At 36.0% G+C, this 20101-nt stretch overlaps 1 protein-coding gene across 1 annotated transcript in view; it reads right to left on the bottom strand.

Moving 5' to 3' along the window:
* Positions 1-13801: 13801 nt before the first annotated feature.
* The window catches only part of LOC109079375 (copine-8-like), a 49581-nt gene continuing 43281 nt past the window's right edge, over positions 13802-20101 (bottom strand). Inside the window, exons 18-20 of the mRNA XM_042753643.1 lie at positions 18922-18979; positions 16478-16551; positions 13802-15171 (exon numbers count right to left, since the gene is read on the bottom strand). Coding sequence (XP_042609577.1) covers positions 14968-15171; positions 16478-16551; positions 18922-18979 — 336 coding nt within the window. The 3' untranslated portion in view covers positions 13802-14967. The remainder of the gene's footprint in view (positions 15172-16477; positions 16552-18921; positions 18980-20101) is intronic.

Here is a 20101-nt window from a genome sequence, read left to right as displayed (position 1 = left end):
ATCCAGAATCGGATTAACAATGTGTGCTATACTTTTCCTCATTGTAATCGTAATATAGATTATATAGGAAAACGCGAATTTTCCTCAACAATACGCTGGTTTTAATAATTTTCTTCAAGCCTTCAACTACTAATTAGAACACTAAAAACAATAAGCAAAGAAAAAGTGTAAAAACTGTATGACGAACTTTTGAATGTATCGTGATTTAATTAATTGACTTTATATTTAATAATTGTGTATTTTCTTATGTACTTTTCTATCTGTTTATTTGTTTGTTTAATTTTCTTTTTCTTTTCTTTACTTTTTTTAAGGTTTTCCCAAATTTTAAAAAGTTTGCTACCATGAGACACATACAAATGCTTTTAATGCATTTACATATTTAAATATCCTTCATAAAGTAGTGTCTAACCTTACTCGCGAATTATTTTTCTTTCTTTCTTTCTGCTGCTTGTTCATTGTGCACATGAAATAACACACACTTTACCTTTAACAAAAAATTCTTTAACATTATCAACAAAACCTAATATTGCAACTTTAAATTAAACATTAAATCCATGGTTTGCATTTACAAATGTGTTTTGTCTTTCAGAATTCAGCAGAAGGAAGGAATCAAGGCCAAACGTTCTAAATGGGTATTAATTTCAATAGTGTCATATTCATTTTTATATTTAGCAAGATCCATTCATTTTTTATTCTAACTATGTCAAACTTCACAGAGGATCTGATCGGGACATATCCAAGGAACAGGTGTGAGTGGATATTTGAGGGGAATGAAGAGCACAGTGGCCCCTCTCTGCTTAACAACATTTATATGTTAACAATAAGTGTTTTCCATTGAAGACGATTCTCTGGTTGAAGAAGTGCAGGACTTAGGGAAAATTATAGTAATTTCACATGGTTTTAGTGGTGGAGAGCTGTCTCCTTCACACTTTTCTGCTTTGGCTTACATACTGCTGACATCTGCTGAAGAATTGGATGTGTTTGACTTCATTCATCTGAGCATGACCTCAAACATCCCGATCAGTCATGTAGGTATCTCACTGGTTATGACAGGAACGTACTCTACCCAAGTATGCAAACACTGATGCTTAGTCAGCATATTCCTAACCTGCTTTTGTTTTTCTTTTTAGTTTGAGGTGTTGTAATGTCACAGATAAAGCCTGTTCAGGCCTGGCCTCTGTTCTTAGTCCAGGTCTCTCATGTCTGAGAGAACTGGATTTGACTTCCAACAATCTTCAGGATTCAGGAATAAAACAACTGACTGCCGGACTGGGGAATCCACAGTGTAAACTAGAGACTCTGCCTTGGTATGTAATCAAAAAAACACACACAATAAAAAAAATACAAAATTTAAAACCCAAAAAACAAAAACAACAAAGTTTAGAGTTGTACGACTCAAAGAGAGCTCAGAAAATTTGGCCTTAGACTGGCTTCCTGTCCATGGGGTTTTCCAGAGGTTATCTCAAGATATTCTGAAATGGACTTTTGGCTGTAGAACAGTTTCTGAGACATTTTTTTAGATCTCTAGAAATTTTTTTGGATTACTTTTTCCTTTTTCACAGAAGAATCATTTAGAAACAGAAAACAAAAAATGAAGTTCCCATTTGCTCTACAATGAATCAAATTACTTTATAGAAGAAACAACAAACATATTTCATTTGTGATTTTTCTTTTCTTTCTTGTGGTTGTAGACTTTTCAGTTGCAGAATCAGTGAAACGGCTGTGCTTATCACTTAATTGAGCTTGATTTGACACACAAAATGCCACATGATACAGGTGTTAAAATGCTTTCTGAGGTGCTAACAGATAAGAGATATAAACTGGAAACACTAAGGTGGGTTCTAATAATAACAAATTGGTCATTTAAAATAATAAGTAATTAATCAAGTAAAAAAAATACAAATAAATAAAATAAAAAAGATGCACATGTTATGTAACTACAAATAAATTAAGAAAAAAAGACGCAAGTAATTAATATTGCGAAGAAGCAATGCCAGAAATGAACTCCCCATTAAAAGATAATATTTCGGCATTTTAAACTTCACATGTCAGGATCATGGACCTGTTTTGTTGTGTTTTTCCCTGTCTTTGTTCCTGGTTTTCCTTATATGGTCCTGTCCTCATTTAGTTTAATTTTGATTCCTGGTACCTGTGTTTGTTAATTATCCCCAGTATTTATGTCCTTGCCTTTGCGTTCTGTGTATGTCGGTTCTACCCGTTACGTTTGTGTGTTTCCCGCCATCTGCAGTGTTGCTGTACCCTGTGTTCTGTGGATTAAAGACTGTTTTTGTTTACTCATGCTTCCTTTTAATGGAAAATAGTTATTTAAAATACATTAATTTTGTCAACTTGGTTTCGATAACTTATTCAATTCAATTCACGTTTATTTGTATAGCGCTTTTTTGAAATTCAAATCGTTGCAAAACAGCTGCACAGAAAATTTAAGTTTCTACATTATATTTAGGAATAGCTTATTTTATGATTATGGTGATTATGTCAAGGTGATGTCCATATGGCAGAAATCAATAGTAAAATCATGCAGTTAGTTAATGGCATGTATTCAAACAGATGGTACAAACTATCAACAGCAATGATTATATGTTTGGTAGTTTTGTATGTTGGGTTCAGGGTTGGCATCATCTGAGGTCCTCTGAGGGGTTGACATCAACTCTTCCCAGGTGTTCGGTCATTTCAGACCTTCATTAGGGTTGGATTCTGGCTAAAGCAATTAGAGAAAAGTTAGCGTAGCTGCTGTTCAAGCAAAAAATGATAAGATACATTATAAGAAAGCCTGGCTAAAAAGATTTAATCTTTAATCTAGATTTAAACAAAGAGTGTGTCTGAACCCTGAACATAATCAGGAAGACTGTTCCAGAGTTTGGGAGCCAAATGTGAAAAAGCTCTACCTCCTTTAGTGGACTTTGCCATCCTAAGTACCACCAAAAGTCCAGAGTTTCACAACCTTATGGAGTGTGATGGATTGTAGCATGATAGAAGAGATATTTTTTAACTTACACTGAATTTAATAAGTAGCCAGTGTAGAGATTTTGTAAAATTGGGATAATACTGTATGTATTTTCTTGATCTGGTAAGAACTCTAACGGCTATATTTTGGACTACCTGTAGCTTGTTTATTAAAGATGCAGGAAAACCAGCTAGCAGTGCATTACAATAGTCCAGTCTAGAGGTCATGAATGCATGAACTAGCTTTTCTGCATCAGAAACAGGTAACGTTCTGTAGCTTAGCAATGCTTCTAAGATGGATGAATGCTGTTTTTGTAACATGAAATATGATCTTCAAAAGACAAGTTTCTGTCTAATATAACACATTTTTGACTGTAGAGTAAATAACAGTACATCCATCAGTACATCCATCAGTAAATAACAGTACATCCATAGTTGCAAATTGTAATCTAAGAGATTCTGTGTACTGTTTTTTGGTCCAATAAGTAATATCTCTGTCTTATCTGAATTTAACAGGAGAAAATTATTGGTCATCCAATCTTTTGCATTTTTAACACACTCTGTTAGCTTAGATAATTTAGAAGTTGCATCTGGTCTTGTTGAGATATATAGTTGAGTATCATCAGCATAACAGTGGAAACTAATCCCACATTTTTTAATAATATTACCAAGGGGCAACATGTATCTTGAAAATAGCAGAGGACCTAGGACAGATCCTTGTGGCACTCCATATTTTACTGTGATAATTGAGATGACTCCCCGTTTAAATAAAAAAAAGTGATAATGGTTGGAGAGGTAGGATCTAAACCATCCTAAAGTCACCCTTGAATGCCTGTATATAGTTTTGTAATCAAACTATTAGTATGTCATGATCTATAGTGTCAAACGCAGCACTAAGATCAAGTAAAACTAGCAATGAGATGCAGCCAGGGCCTGATGCAAGAAGCAAGTCATTTGTAATTTTAACAATTTTGCAGTTTCTGTGCTTTGAGAAGGCCTGGAACCTGACTGAAATTCTTCATAGTAATGATTTTTAGCAGAAAGGAGCATAATTGAGTAGACACAACTTTTCTAAAATTTTAGACATAAAAGGAAGATTTGAAATGGGTAATTTGCCTGTTGACTAGAATCTAGTTTTGGTTTCTTAATAAGTCCTATAGTTGTGATGTTATCTATTTTATTAGAGAAGAAATGCAAAAAGTCATTACTACTAAACTGTAAGGGAATATATAGTTTGGGTGACGTCTGGTTAAATCTTGGTTTGTTTTGGTTATTTTCTATGAGTTTGTGGATATGCTCAGCCCTAGCAGCTTTTAGAGTCTGTCTATCGCTGGAGATACTGTTTTTACATGCAATTCTAAAAACTTCCAAGTTAGTTTTTTCTCTATTTTCCCCGTTTTTTGTTCAATATTATGAGTTTCTTTCTTGAGAGAATGGGTATTACTGTTGTACCATGGCGCAGTATGGTTTTCTCTAGCCTTTTTTAATTTGATGGGGGAAACATGTATTAGAGAAAATAGTACCCATATTGTTAGTCATTTTGTCTAGTTCTTGAGCATTTATGGGTACACAGAGCAGTTGAGATAAATCAGGCAGGTTATCTGTGAATCTATCCTTGGTGGTTGGAACAATAATTCTGCCCGGATGATAACGCAGAGCCATATAATTGATATCACTAATACAGCATGCACGATACAAGGTAGTGGTCAGAAACATCATCACTTTGAGGTACAATATCTATATTAGTAAGATCAATTCTGTGCAATATCTAGAGTATGATTAAAATTATGCGTGGGACAATTTGCTTGACCCCCAAAGAGTTTAAGTCTGTAAATGCAAGTCCTAAAGCATCATTTTAATTTTATATTTTCACCTCACTATTAAGGGGAACAGACACCATCTTTATAAATTTTGTAAATAAAATTTATAAACAACACAAGACTTTTTATAATTTGAGTGGGTGGAACAAAAGCCATCATATAAGTTATTTGACAATTGGCATGAACATGGAGTAATTTACAGTTGTGTCCAAAATGAGTAGAAGACTAGTATTTTCACCAGCTAAAAATGGTTTTGAGTCAGTTATTTTTATCTCTTGCTGTAGTGTGTCAGCAGGAAATATCAGTTTACATTTCCAAACATTTATTTTGCAATTAATTGTAATAATCCAGTGAGACTTTTGTCTGACAACAGCCAGTGCTCCACACAGAGATCTGATCTGATCATCATCTAGTCTGTCTGGAATGACATGAAGAAACAGAACAAACTGAGACAGACTAAATCCAGAAGAACTGTGGCAGTGTCTCCAAGATGCTTCAAGAGATACCTGCAAAGCTGAAAAACTACGTGCAAGTGCACCCAGAGCAAAAGATGCTTTAAACACAAAGGATGGTCAAAGGATGGCCAAATGATGATTTAATTTAGTAAATAGAAGTTAATTGATAAAGAAAATCAGTCATACTTTATATTAGGTGGCCTTAACTACTATGTACTTACAACAAAAAATAAGTACAATGTACTTATTGTGTTCATATTGTATTGCAGAACACTTCTGCTGCTGTTGAGGTGGGATATGGGTAAGGTTAGGGGCAGGTTTGGTGGTATGGGTAGGTGTAAGGGATGGGTCAACAGTGGAATTATAAATGAAATTACAGAAATTAATTACAGATGTAATTACACATAGGTGTTCTCAAAGGGGTCATATGACGTTGTTAAAAAGAACATTATTTTGTGTATTTAATGTAATGCAATGTGTTCATGTGGTTTAAGGTAAAAAAAAAAACATTCTTTTCCACATAATGTACATTATTGTTGCTCCTCTATGCCCTGCCTTTCTGAAACGTGTCATTTTTTACAAAGCTCATCGTTCATGATTATTTGACACTCTACTATTTACAATCTATTAGACTGTAAAATAACAGCCAATGGATGTTCTGCATAGTCACCTGCTTTAAAGTCAAACCCATCACACATGAGAGAGCTGGACCTCAGCATTAACAACCTCACAGACTCAGGAGTGAAGCATCAGCTCCCTGTGTTTGAACACCCACTTGTGCATCTAGAGATTGTGGTAATAATCCTCCAGTTTGTTTGTTAATCATTTAATGTGCATCTCACAATTAACAAATGAGACTATATGGACATTTGGAGAATTTTTTTTTATTTTTATTTTTTTATTGTATCTTATTCTCAGGCTGAATAATTGCAATCTTACAAATGAAAGCTGTCGGATGATGGGTCATGTGAACAAATCAGAACACTCAGGTCTGAGAGAGCTGAACCTCAGTGCTAATGCAATTCTGGATTCAGGTTTGAAGCTTTCAGTGGCACCAAACCATCTTCTGTCAGGACTGCAGTCACTTAAAGATTTCTTAAATATTTCAATTCAAACTTAATGAAAGTGAAAGTGAAAGTGACGTGACATACAGCCAAGTATGGTAGCCCATACTCGGAATTCGTGCTCTGCTTTTAACCCATCCAAAGTGCACACACACAGCAGACCGTGCACAGACGGAGCAGTGGGCAGCCATTTATGCTGCAGCACCCGGGAAGCAGTTGGGGGTTCGGTGCCTTGCTCAAGGGCACCTCAGTCGTGGTATTGAAGGTGGAGAGAGAGCTGTACATTCACTCCCACCACCTACAATTCCTGCCGGCCCGAGACTCGAACTCACAACCCTTGGATTGCAAGTCTGATTGATTATATAGTAAAAAACTTGATCCCCACAAATGAAGAGAGAATTAGTATTGTGAATAAAAAAGAAATATTATTGTGTCCCAGCTGTGTTACACCAATACAGTCAAGCAGACCTGAAAGAGAGCTATATATTAGATCACTGGTGAAAGTGTGACATCATCTGAATCATACAAACCAACAAAGTCATGGATACTACTACTTGGAAAATGGCCTGGAACATCTGTATGTTCGTAAGCATGTGTGTAACATGGCATCATGGGTACAGAATGAATCAAGCATAGATTCGTTCTTGAGCAAGTACAGTATTTAATAGAGAGAGAGAGAGAGAGAGAGAGAGAGAGTGAGTCGTGGTACAAAGGAAACTATGAGGAATGACAGGTTTGCTGGGTTAGTCAGAAGAGTTGTTATGTAAAATATAGATCCAAATCTGCTGCAGTTTAAAAATGTTTTGTAAAAACTTTATTGTACATATATTGTATATAGACAAATGTATGACAAATGTAGTGCAGATTGAATTGATATTATTACAATTCAAACATTTTGGAATTGACAGCTGCTAAATATGTTTACTTGGCAAAGTGTGATTATTTATACAGTATTTACTGTAAACTACTACCTCTTCTGAGAACATTTATCATCTATATTTTCTATATCTCAGTTCAGTAATCCCATAGAAACCAGCCACAATACCCTAGAAACCATCTAGTAACTGCCTAGCAAAGTTAAGTCTTTAATGCCTAGAAAATGAGTCAAAACACCTCAATAACCACCAGATAAGGTCTATATCTGTTCAAACTATTAAAAAATCGTGTCTTTAAAACATTGACTTCAGTCATTCATCAATCAACAAAACTATTCGAGCTACATAAAACATATAAGAGTTCATATTTCAATCTAATATTAAATCAATCTAACATCAAAATGTTATCAGGCAATGATTTGTCAAGTCATCATCATAGTTTGCCTTCATATACAGTCCTTTTGTAGTTTTATTAATAACTGTCAATGTATTCGTCAAAATAATGAAAATTGTAGACTGATGCATCTTCCGTTTTAGGTTTACAATATAATCAAACTCATAATAATGATGTAAGTCTCTGTATGAACAGTAGAGGGCAGGACAGCATCTTAATGAAATTTTATTATCATAATTTTTGGCAAGATATTGTAGGTCTTACCTGATTTTGTTTCTCTCACGCTGTTGTTGTTGTTGTTGCTGTTTTTTTCTCCTAATGTTGACCTTTGTCTAATGAAGAATGTAATTTATTGGAGTCAATCCGCAGAAAAAATGACCCAGCATCATCAAGTGTTTCATTTGAATGTTTATTTATAAAATAAGAATGGGGCATCATTAATAGATATTATAATTATTACAGCATATCTTCCTTTATATATCCTGAAAACACACTGTATTGATATTCAAGGAAGTCTTTCTGGTTGGTCATAAACCATTCTCCACACAGTTTCTAATATGGATATGGAAACTATAATTATAAAACTGGACTTTGGTCAAAATTTGCTCCTTTTTGTTTTGGATATTGCATTGGCAGCTTGGGTGTCTTGATACTAATCAACATTTTAAAATAAATCCATTCTTGCATTGATAAGTGCTACACTTGATATATTTGTGAGTGCATTTAATGCCAAACTACACTGGTTCAACAGCACCTGCATGCATCTCATTCACAATACCTTTTTTATACTAGAGCAACTGCACAAGAAAAGTATTTCATAAAAAATAAATAAATAAAAATGCAACAATAGAATATAGCAAATTTGGCATAGCACAGATAAATGCTCTATTAAGGCAAACTTCATTTGTAAAACAAACAATCTACAAAATAAACATTTCATTTAAAATACTGCTCATGCAAACACGATGCAGGCAATATTAAGCTGTGAATTCATAATTAACAAAGGTAAACAATATCTGTGTTTATATGAGACGGGACTTCTAATAGCCCACCTAAGATCATCTTAAACAAATTTTCACCAAATTGATCCAGGACTTAAATTTATGCTGTCCAGCCAGTGCTGTACTAAAGAAAAAAAGAACATTAAACAACCTACAGCCAACTAACATGACCTCTAACCCTTTGAGGTGTAATGAGCAGGTCAACTGATCCTAATTAAGCAAACTGGCACCACTTTCACAAATAAGGGTCATCACACCTGAGATTAAATGCACAATATCTGTTACTTGTAAACAATTCAATAGCCATGCAGTCAAAGTACATTGTTTTAAAACCAGCAAGAAGTTCTAAGCTACTTAGCTGCAGATTTCTCATTCATGAATTATTATAGTAAATGTACAAATAATCTACAGAAGCAGTTCAGTTTCAGTGACCATAAACGAGGAAGACTGCAGTGACAATGCCTGAATCCACATGGAAAAACTCTGGGAAAGTGTTCCATTCCATACACGGTTAAATTTTGATGCATGTTTTCTGCATGATTTCTAGATATAATACAGCATAGATGCAGCGTGAGTGGGCGTGAGCTTGACGTTGACACACTGTCATGTTAAATAAATGAAGTCTTAGCTCTGTGCCTGTGTTTGAGTTATTTTTTCCCGGGTTGCTGGGGTAAAGGCTGAAATATGAAGGGTTCGGAGCAGAAGGAGCACATCTGAGCTCTTGACACTGACTGGAGCGATCTCAAGAGACATGTTAAGTGCTGTCTGTAGCTTTTTATTTTTGTTACAGGCAGTTTAACCAGGTGTCACTGAGCATTGTTTGCTTGAGAACTTCTGATGGATTGAATTGGAAAAATTGGACATTTTTATATAATATTGCTCTTGATGATCCATGTGATATTTTAAAGAGAATCTGATGCCATTTAATTGGGTCAATCTACAATTGTGATGTCATTTCCTGCTCATGAATTCTAAATTAAACATATCATACAATCTTATTTTGTCTTCTTTGACATGTCAGGGTGATATTAAATATTTAGTTTATTTTAATAATACAAATAAAATTTTTACCATTGACTGACTTGCTCTTCTGTCAAAATTTGCTGAAAATTTTCAAATTTTTAGGCCAGATGAGTTTGAGGAGTATTTATTTATCTGAACAGAACTGGAGAGTCCAAACAGCTGATAAAAGCGTCATAAAAATTCACGAGTAATCCACACCACTCCAGTCCATCAATTAACATCTTTTGAAGCAAAAAAAAAAAAAAATAATACATGAAAAAAATCAGTACATCAGGGCATGGTGCTAAAAATGCACACCGAGTTTTGTAACAATACGTCAAAGCGTTTGTAAAATATTGCATTTTTTTTACCAAATTTAAAAATGGCCGACACCCAAAATGGTTGACATGGGAAAATTGGGTGTGATTTGACTCGGCATGTTCCAAATGATTTGACTTAGCATGCTCCACCAAATCTAAAGAAATCAGTTTTGTTATATTTGGTCAAACCATTCAGAAGATATAAGCAAAAATATCATTTTTTCGTATCTCTTGACCACTAGGTGGCACTGTGCCAAAACAATGCAGGTAGCCTCAGGTCATGCTTGTTATAACACATACCAAGTTTGGTCTCAATACACCGAATTGTTGCGAAGATAAAGTCTCACATCCATTTTTGCGTGCTTTTCGTCAAATTCGTTTGCGTGTTATTCGAGAATGGTTTGACTAATCAACTTGAATTCCATAAATTTTTGCCAGCATGGTCTTAAGATAATCTGAGCCAATTTTGGTGAGAATCAGACAAACTGTCTAGGACGAGTTCAGAAAAAGTAATTAATTAATTAAAAATAGCAAGAAAAGAAACCTAAACCTTTTAATTTGACCCTTTTGGACTTCATTTGACTCGGCATGAGCCAAGGATTCAGAAGAAAAAAATATTTTCCTTCTGTGCCTTACAGTTCAAAAGTTATTAGCATAAACATAAGTGAAATTTTAGACAAGTGGTGGTGCTACAGAGTTTGAGTTAGAGACTCCAAACTTGCTGTGGTTGATGATGAGACTGTCTTCTATCAGTGTGCCAAATTTAATTTCTCGTAAGCAGTTCTATGGGCTGCCACAGACTTCCAGAGCGGAAGAAGAAGAAGAAGAAAAAGAATGCCAACGGATACAATAGGTGCCAAGATGCATTACAAGATGCATTACAAAAAATGTTAGCATTGATCTAATTGCTAATTATCAATATATCAAAATAAATTTTAACAACATATCTAAACTGCATAAGAGAGTAAAACCATGTGACCAAGTTGAAATTGTATTTTCTGTTTTTTAAGATGCCTTAGAGATTTTTCAAGATCATTTATACATAAGTTACAGTTAAATTAATTTAATTTTAAACATTTTCTATCATTTTCAAAAAAAAGGTTTTCTAAACAAAAGTGTATATTGTAGTTTGACTTGGTTGTTGAAAAGCAAAAGCATCTGCCACCACAATTGTAGAATGACTCAAAGAACAAATCTCCCCAATGAACATACCTCAAAACTGCATGCAAATAAAACTAACAATTACAAACGCAAACAAAACACGCCATTTGTGTAGTGCATGCTTGAAAGCATATATTACTTATGAATGAGGCTGTGCTTGCATTTCTGTGCTTGGATATAGATACTGAGAGCAGCTTCACTTCTGTTATTACAGGAACAGTTCACCTAAAAAATGAAAATTCTCATATCATGCCAAACCGTTTGTTCTTTTTTCAGTGGAAAAAGAGGCATTTAGCAAAAAGTTCATGCTGCTCTTTTCCATACAAGGAAAGTGAATGGAGACTGTAGTTGTCAAGCTACAAAATTAGAAAGAAACACCATAAATGTACTCAAGTTTAAAGTGCCCCAATTATGCCTTTTTCGACTATTACCTTTCATGCAGTGTGTCATGTAGCTGTATGTGAACATAAACTATCTGCAAAGTTGTGACACCGACAGTGCACGATAGATGTCAAAAAAAAAAAAGAAAAAAAAAAAAAAAAAGAGTCAACTTGCAATTGCCAAAATGACTCGTTAGGAATTTGAATCTTATTCTGTTACGGCTCTACATCACGAAGTAACACATTTGCATAATGTCCGCCCAAGTTTTAGGTCGCCAACTTGCCTGCCCACAAACACAGTAAAATTTCTATGTGGTTAACATCATTTAGAGAAGACACTGTATCCTACACTGTGAGAGAAAATTTGTTTTATCACATCTCATAATCAATCACAAAGGACTGCACCATCTGACCAATCACAGCAGTGAGGGCTCACGGAAAGGAAGGGTTTAGAGAGACTGATTCTTTGAACTGTCGTTTATGATTCATTTAGATATGAGGTAAAAGTAAATCTATTTCCTGAGAAAACTAACATGTTTTTTGACCTTGCATGCATGTAAACCTGTTTTAGGAGACTCATAAAACAATATTAGCAACCTTAAAAATGGCATAATAGGGGCACTTTAATCGAAATCTTCTGAACTTTGTGAGAGGAAAAGACCCAATGTATGTCTAGCATACTCAGAAGTTTCCTCTAATGTTAGTGTATGAATACCCTTGTTGTTATTTAATTGGCAAAAACAATTCTTAATGTTCTACGAACATAGGTTTATTTTTAATAACAAAAAACATAGTTCTAGAACATCCAGAGAAGTTTTTGTGCCAATCTAATTAAACTAACACACAATGTTCTCAAACTTTTTTTTAATCTCCTTTCCAACTTTATTTTTTTATTATTATTATTTACATAACATAAAATAATGTTCCCACAGCATTGCAGATATTTTTTTCTTAATAAAACCCAATTTATACAGAACATTCCCTAATGGTTATTTTAAGCATTCTAATGCTTCTTTTTATTTTGGAACCATAAAGTCTGTTAAATGTTTCTCTTTTCATCATCATAAACTACATTTAGGGGAATTTCTCGATGACAATTGTGTAATACAGGATTTAATCAAATTTCAAATTTAAGATTACTGTCAAAACATGTAATAATGATACCTTACAAATCTGAATCTGTCACGCTACGGTGAGATGAATGAAAAAGATGAAGATAAATGGGGTAGGGTAAATCCAGGACAAAACAGGCAGGAGCACATTGTAGACCGGACAAACACAGACTGCACAGACTAGGGCTTAAATACATGGGATGACGAGGACGATTAACAAGACACACCTGAACCAAATGACACAATCAATGGGAGACAGAAACTAGGTCACACAGAGCACATTAGGGATGAAAACACATCAAAAACAGTCCAGGGATGTGACAGTTCACCCCCTCCCAGAAGGCGTGACCTTTTGCCACAGAAACAACAAAGGGAGGGATGGAGGGGGACTTAGGAGGAGGAGTAGATGTGGGATGGTGGAAGGGGATGGCAAAGGGCTGTCAGGAAGATGGGTGAAGACGACAGAGGGAGGAGCAAGGGTGGATTAGATGGAGGGAGGAGCAGGAGCCAGGCAGGACCCAGGCCGCAGCCATGAAGGTGACCCACGGTGGAGCCGACGGAAGGAGGAGCCATGGTGGACAAAGGGCTGACGGCTCCAGGGGACCGACAGACAACGGCAGAGCAGGTGGTGGTGAAGCCTGAGGCGGAGACAGAGAGCTGATGAGCCAGGGTGATGCTGAGGATCTGGAGGGCCAAGGCAGAGCATTTGGCTCCGGTGACAGAGGCGGAGGATCCGGAAGGCTGCGGTGGAGCCGGAGCGACAGAGGACCAAGGTGCAGTCGGAGGAGCCTGACAGAGCCAGAGGGACGGAGGGATGAGGCGCAGCCATAGGAGTGGACTCCCGAGGCGGCAGATGGCCGATGACAGACCAAGGTGGAGCCGGAAGGACGAGGGAGCCTGGCGGAGCTGGTGGAGTACAAAGGATCCTCCAGCCACGACACTGATGGAGACTGGCAGACCCACGGCAATCCCACCGCGCAGATGGTGGGCTGAGGGTGAGCATACGGAGCAACACTAAACTATGTCGATCAATTATGCAACTTTCACACCTGGTCTGATGTCACAGGCTCTGGCTCCGGGGCAATCCTCAGCTCTGTCGCTCCATTATGCGATGGCTCATCGGTCGCAGTGGGCTCAGGCTCTCTGTCATCAGTGGGCTCAGGCTTTTCCCCCTCAAATTAAGTCCAGTGGTGTCTGTGACTCCAACAACCCACAAACAAAAACCAAACAAAACAATACACTGTGATGGCAAGACGGGTGAAACATAGGGCAAACAAAACTAGATCGTGGCTCTCCCGAGCCACAGCTGAAAACTTAGCCGCACACTCCATAACAAAAAAAAAACTTTCAAAACTAAACTAAAATGCGGGGATTATACGCCGTGCACTTTCACTTCTTTGGTCCGGCCTTCTGTCACAGCTACGGTGAGATAAACGCACGATGAAGATGAATGCAAATAGTCTTTAATAATCCACAATAAGGCAAACACATGACAGACAGGCAGGATGCACACATAGGGACTTAGTAGACCAGACAAACACAGACTGAACATACTAGGGCTTAAACACATGGGATGACGAGGACAATTAACAAGACACACCTGAACCAAATAACACAATCAACGAAAGACAGAAACTAGGTCACACAGAGCACATGAGGGATGAAAACATATCAAAAACAGTCCAGGGGTTTAACAGAATCATACATGTTTTGAATTTCTTGAGGTTCAGTAGATAATGGCAAATTTTTATTTTTGGGTGAACTGTTCCTTTAACAGAGAGTAAGGCTTTTCCTGTTAAATTTCTGTTTTGTGCTAGTGCTGCGAAAGCTAAGTACAAATTCTTTACAGTTTGAGACAGTCAAATGACCAAGAACAAGGAATACTGAAATAGCAAAATAATTCAAAGCGAACACTGTGCAACAAAATGAAAACCAAGGCCTCGCATATCTGCGTGAAAGTTTCTCTCACGTTTGTAATGAGAGTGGATTCATGCTTTTTCTAAAATAACACTCACTCTATTTTTCAACGTCACGTAATAAAATGAGTAAATTTCATTGTTGAGCAGCTCAGAGTTTTCATGAGGTACAAAAAACATCCGTTTGTAAAAAAACGGTACAATTGTAAACGTCTGCAGTAGTTCGTCAGACATGAGAACAGGAGATAGTATGTGAGACAGAGACTGTGAAGTCATATCTGATGTTTGACTGAAGAGGCCACGCGATACTTTAAAACAGTCTGAAACACCACCTAAAACCTCAGCACACCCGAGGAAGGACAGCGGCATGCGTAAAGCTCCCTAACGTCACCCTACATACTGAAAGACAGCGTGCAGAAGGGCAGCGTTTCACTCAGACAGGCCGTGTGTGATCCTGAGAGTGACAGTGAACCGAAGAGAGGACATACAGTTTGTGCGATGGCTCAGATCTGCGTCTGCAGCGGGTGGACGAGTGTGGACGGGGGTTTGGAGGAGCTGGAGTGGGACAAGTGCTGGGGTTTGATGCATCTGCTCCTCATGTACTGGAGGAACTGATCCGGGATTTCTGCAAGAACGTCTTTGGCCAGACGGGCCATGCTGAGGATGTGATTCCCTCTGGGATCGATGTAGTCTCGGAAAGGAACAAACTGAGGAGGAATCGGAAAGAGATTTAGGAGGAATATGCTGTTGACAACTGCTGAAATCAATTTGACTCATCTTTTAGATGGTTCGTTCAAATATTAAAGGTAAATATATTTTAAACATATACAAATATTTTATTGTAATAATAACATTTTTTTGCTGTATTTGCAGATAATATTTAGAATTTGTCATGTTTTAAAGATGTACACTTGTTTTATGTGCAGACTAACATACTAAAGTACATCTAAGTACCTAATTGTAATAAGGTGTTATTTAATATTACATTTAAAGTTAAGTTGTAATTAGATATTTATACATGTCTAATTACAAAAATATTTAAATACATTTAATTTAATGCCTTCAGAATCAGAGTCCAAACAGCTGATAAAAACATCACAATAATCCACAAGTAATCCACTCCAGTCCATCAACTGACATTTTGTAATAAACAAACACATTAAGAAGTTTTAACTTCAAACCATCACTTAATGCCAAAATATAATTCCATAATAATGCTTTTGTTTTGGCACCTATTGTATCTGTTGGCGTTCTTCTTCTTCTTCCGATCTGGAAGTCTATGGCAGACTATGGCAGAAATTTGGCACACTGATAGAAGACAGTCTCATCATCAACCACAGCAAGTTTGGAGTCGCTAACTCAAACTCTCTAGCGCCACCGCTTGTCCAAAATTTCAGTCATGTTTATGCTAATAACTTTTAAACAGTAAGGCAAAGAAGGAAAATTCTTTTTGCCTCTGAATCCTTGGCCCATGCCGAGTCGAAGTCCAAAAGGTAAGGAACACGCAATTGTTTGCTTTACAAGATATTAATTGATGTACTGGAGTGTTGTGGATTACTTGTGGATTATTATGATGTTTTTATCAGCTGTTTGGACTCTCATTCTGACGGCACCCATTCACTGCAGAGGATCCATTGGTGAGCAAGTGATGGAATTCTACATTTCTTCAAAACTGATGAAGAAACAAACGCATCTACATCTTGGATAGCCTGAAGGTGAGTACGTTTTCAGCAAATGTTCATTTTTGTGTGAGCTATTCCTATAACGATGGTGGTTATATCTTCAAAATTTATATATACATTTATTCTCAGTTCTGTACACTTATCTACTCGCCCTCCATGCATTTACTGTAAACAGATTTCCCATTTACTTTTACCACACACACTGAGAGATAAGTCAAAAATATTGTCTGTGATCGTCAATGCTACAGATGCTGTAGACATTAGTTTGAAAAATGCCTGGAATATTTTCTTACTATTTCTGTCCACAGATATACAAGGCTAGAAAGCTCACCTGCACAATGTCTCTCTCTGCGAAGCGACCCCTGGATGATATCCTGACCTCATCTCCATCTAGTTCAATCATCTCTGTCAAATGGAAGAAAATGGCACAGGAAAAACCATCATATGGTGCTCACATCTGGCTCAGACTGTTATAGTCAAGTGTGCTATCACTGGATTTCATATGAGTTCAAATACACCCTTTAATGTAGCAGCTATGAAATGAGTTCAAAGAGCAAATCATGACTGCTGTGAGATAACGAGAACACAGGGAGCTACATGTAAATGAGGTTTTATCTTCATTAAAGGGAAAGAAAGTATCAACCTTTATACAAATTGCAAGCCCAGAAGAGACCAATGTTTGCTTTTTAATGTGTAACATAAAAGCACAATTTAATGAAAAACTGGATTATACTTACATATATATATATATATATATATATATATATATATATATATATATATATATATATATATATATATATATATATAGTCAAATAAAACAGAATAAAGTACTATGTTAACATAACCTAAGAGCGGTTAGAGTTGTGAAAGTGAAAGTTAAGGTGCCTACACAATGAAAAAAGGTCTATCAGTGAATTAGACAACAGTTACACACAATAGTTTTTGTTGATCTGATCACAAGTGGACATACATTCAACCAAATGCATGTACCGAAAATTTTTTAAAAGCACTATGTTCTTTTACCATACCTGATTCTTACATAAACGCACAGCGTTTGGCAAAGTTTTGTAGCTATCAGAGCAGAACCAAAAGCTGCTGCTCTGTGTTGTCTTATTTCGCGTTCAAATGTAAACTGCATGAACTTATTTCACAATATTAGATTGAAAGAGCAGAAAAAGCCCCTACATACACCCACCCATACACCCTAGCCTCAAAGAAATGAGGAAAGAGGTCAAAAGTGGACAGACGGGACAGATTAAAACACCAGGTATGAATGGGAAGGTGTCTACATCATTTGTGATCCGATCTACCAAATGCATCTTGATGCCAGGTTTAAACAGGGCATAAGTGTCAGAGATCTGGTGCAAAAGAGGGTGGAAACCTTAACTAACTTAAGTAAGTTAATGAAAATTTATGAATTTTAGAATTCTTTACATTTTGGAATTTAGGTCTATAAATAAAAACAATAGCTGTGTTTCCATTAGTCTTCAAATTGCGCAAACTGTAATTCTCAAAATAAAACATTCCTAAAGCCTGGAATTGAACTTATAAAAAACTCCCATATATATATATATAAAAAAAAAACAATTACGCTCACATGAGCTGGTTTTTCAGGCAATTCAAAAATGGAATACATCGCAAATCTGCATTTACAGGTCACCTGGCTTATGTAAAAGTCACATGATCATTCTTTAATGTACTATAACCTCCAAGAAACACTTTATATGTGGTATGCTTTGCAGAAGATACACACATACGTCTCCTTAGATTAAACATTATGGCTAGAGCACAGTGGCTGCAAAATACGTTAAACTATCATCATCTGTCGCCATAACTTTTTGCGAGAGGAAAAATTATGTTTTATTCGCACATCATCGGTTAATGAAAACAGCGTCAATTCACAATAGGTTTTATATAGCAAATATATAATACAGCAAAATTTGGAAAACCCAGCAAATGACAATGAATGACAAATTCACTTTAGTGAGAAGTACTTCAACACAATTTAAATTAATAAAATAAATAAATAAATAAAAACAAGCTTTTAAAAAAAAAACGTTATTCACTAAACTAATTTGCATGTTTAAATTTGTTCTGCAAATGAGCCATATAATAATGTACAGTCATAAAGCAATTTGCTAAATAAATCAAATTTTGGTTTATTTTCCAATTATATGACCTTTGTACAATTAATTACAAAAATATTAATAGTAATATACAAATTTATTTTATGGATATACAGAAACTGATTTGTTTATATACATAGCGGGAGATGTTCCAAAATCATTCACTAATGTTTACATATGTTAGCACTATTTGTCGATTGCTATGCTAATTTGTGCAAATTTGTAAAATTGCCGTCATCATGGCAGCATTGGACCATTATCTGACTTGCACAATAGACACATGAATGTGCAAATGAACAGTGAGTGTAAATCATTCACTCTGAACAAATATGCTATCAACAAACAAAATATGAAAACTACTGCAGATGAGGCAGTGATGACTGTTGAAACTAAGTAACTTTTCAGATGAAAGGAGAGGTCCTGGGTTATTTAAGAAATGAGCTGATAAGCCAATGGAGATTTCAAAGCTCTTACAGCACATACACTACTAATGAAGTTCTGGGGGACTGATTGGTCTCACTGGAACATGTGTGAAACAGGTTTCTCTTTTGATCTGATCTGGTTTGATGGTTCTCTGCTGGACTAGACTGATATCATATCACATCTTCAAACATCCCCAAAGACACACATATCACTCTCATCTTACCATCAAACTCAGCTGGCCCGACTCCAACGATGATAATTGACATGGGAAGACTGGAGGCCCAACAGAAGGGAACAGTTCATTAAAACAAGACCCCCAGGAATACCCTCCTCATATAATTCAACATTTGTGACCCTCTCTGTGAAATCCAGGCTAAAGTCTCGAAATCTAATTATGAGATAACAAGCAGCAAAGATTGATTTCAACCATTAATTTCACTATGATTTCAGTCTTTGACATGGCCTTAGTCAGTCTATAATAAAGATATCAAGGTTACATTTTGACAGAATGTTCTTTACCTTATGAAGGATGATTTTATGTAGAAAACAGTAAATCACAAAAAAAAAGAAAAATATGAGGCACTTTTCTAAAATATGGTACAAACTGGTTTTCGTTTACTTTTTTAAACAATGGCCAATTTTAAACAATTAAATCCCTGTGATCCCTGTAAAATGGTGATTTGAAATAAATAATGAGCAAAAAAGCACTATTTAGCTGTGTCCCGCATTTTATGTTCAACTCTGTTACTGCATAATTTCTCCCCATTTCATTCTGGGAAGTGACGTCGTTCCATCTTCTCAATTGTTGGAGAAATTATAGTGTTGAATGGATTTGTCAAGCTAAATCATTCAGCCCTGTTACTGAGTTATTTATACTCAATAAATAAATAATACTCTTGCAAATGGTTTTTTTTTTTCAATAATGTTTTATATTCATCAGAATCTACAAAGATGTGGTCACCTTCTGAATGAAGACTTAATTTTGTCTAAATATACAAACACTGTATGTACATGTTAATTGCAACCCTGTTTCACATTTTATGTGTACATTTATACATTACTTTTATGTTTATTTAAAATTTGAACTCTGTAATTCTGAAATCTGAACCATGAGGCCATTCATTAAGCCCAGGAAACGTTCCCTGCTCTAGTGTAGACGGCTCAGCTATCTGCACACTGACACATTATGAACGACTCCTGTAACGGTTCGAAGAGACTCTGCCCTTCACAGTCTGCACAATATATCACATTTCAGCGTCTCGGTTGACGTGCTTAAAAGAAAGACAAATGGATCCGTTTAAGACCTTTTCTTTTCTAATTCTGTATTCTTTATATTGTAATAGTATCCACAATGAGGAATCAACAAACTTTGTGAGTGGGCGTAAAATCTTCTCTTTTATTGC

The sequence above is a fragment of the Cyprinus carpio genome, chromosome B25 (genome assembly GCF_018340385.1).
Source record: "Cyprinus carpio isolate SPL01 chromosome B25, ASM1834038v1, whole genome shotgun sequence".
Taxonomy (NCBI): domain Eukaryota; kingdom Metazoa; phylum Chordata; class Actinopteri; order Cypriniformes; family Cyprinidae; genus Cyprinus; species Cyprinus carpio.
Note: the sequence above shows the minus strand (reverse complement) of the source record. Positions and strands in the feature narration are given on the sequence as shown.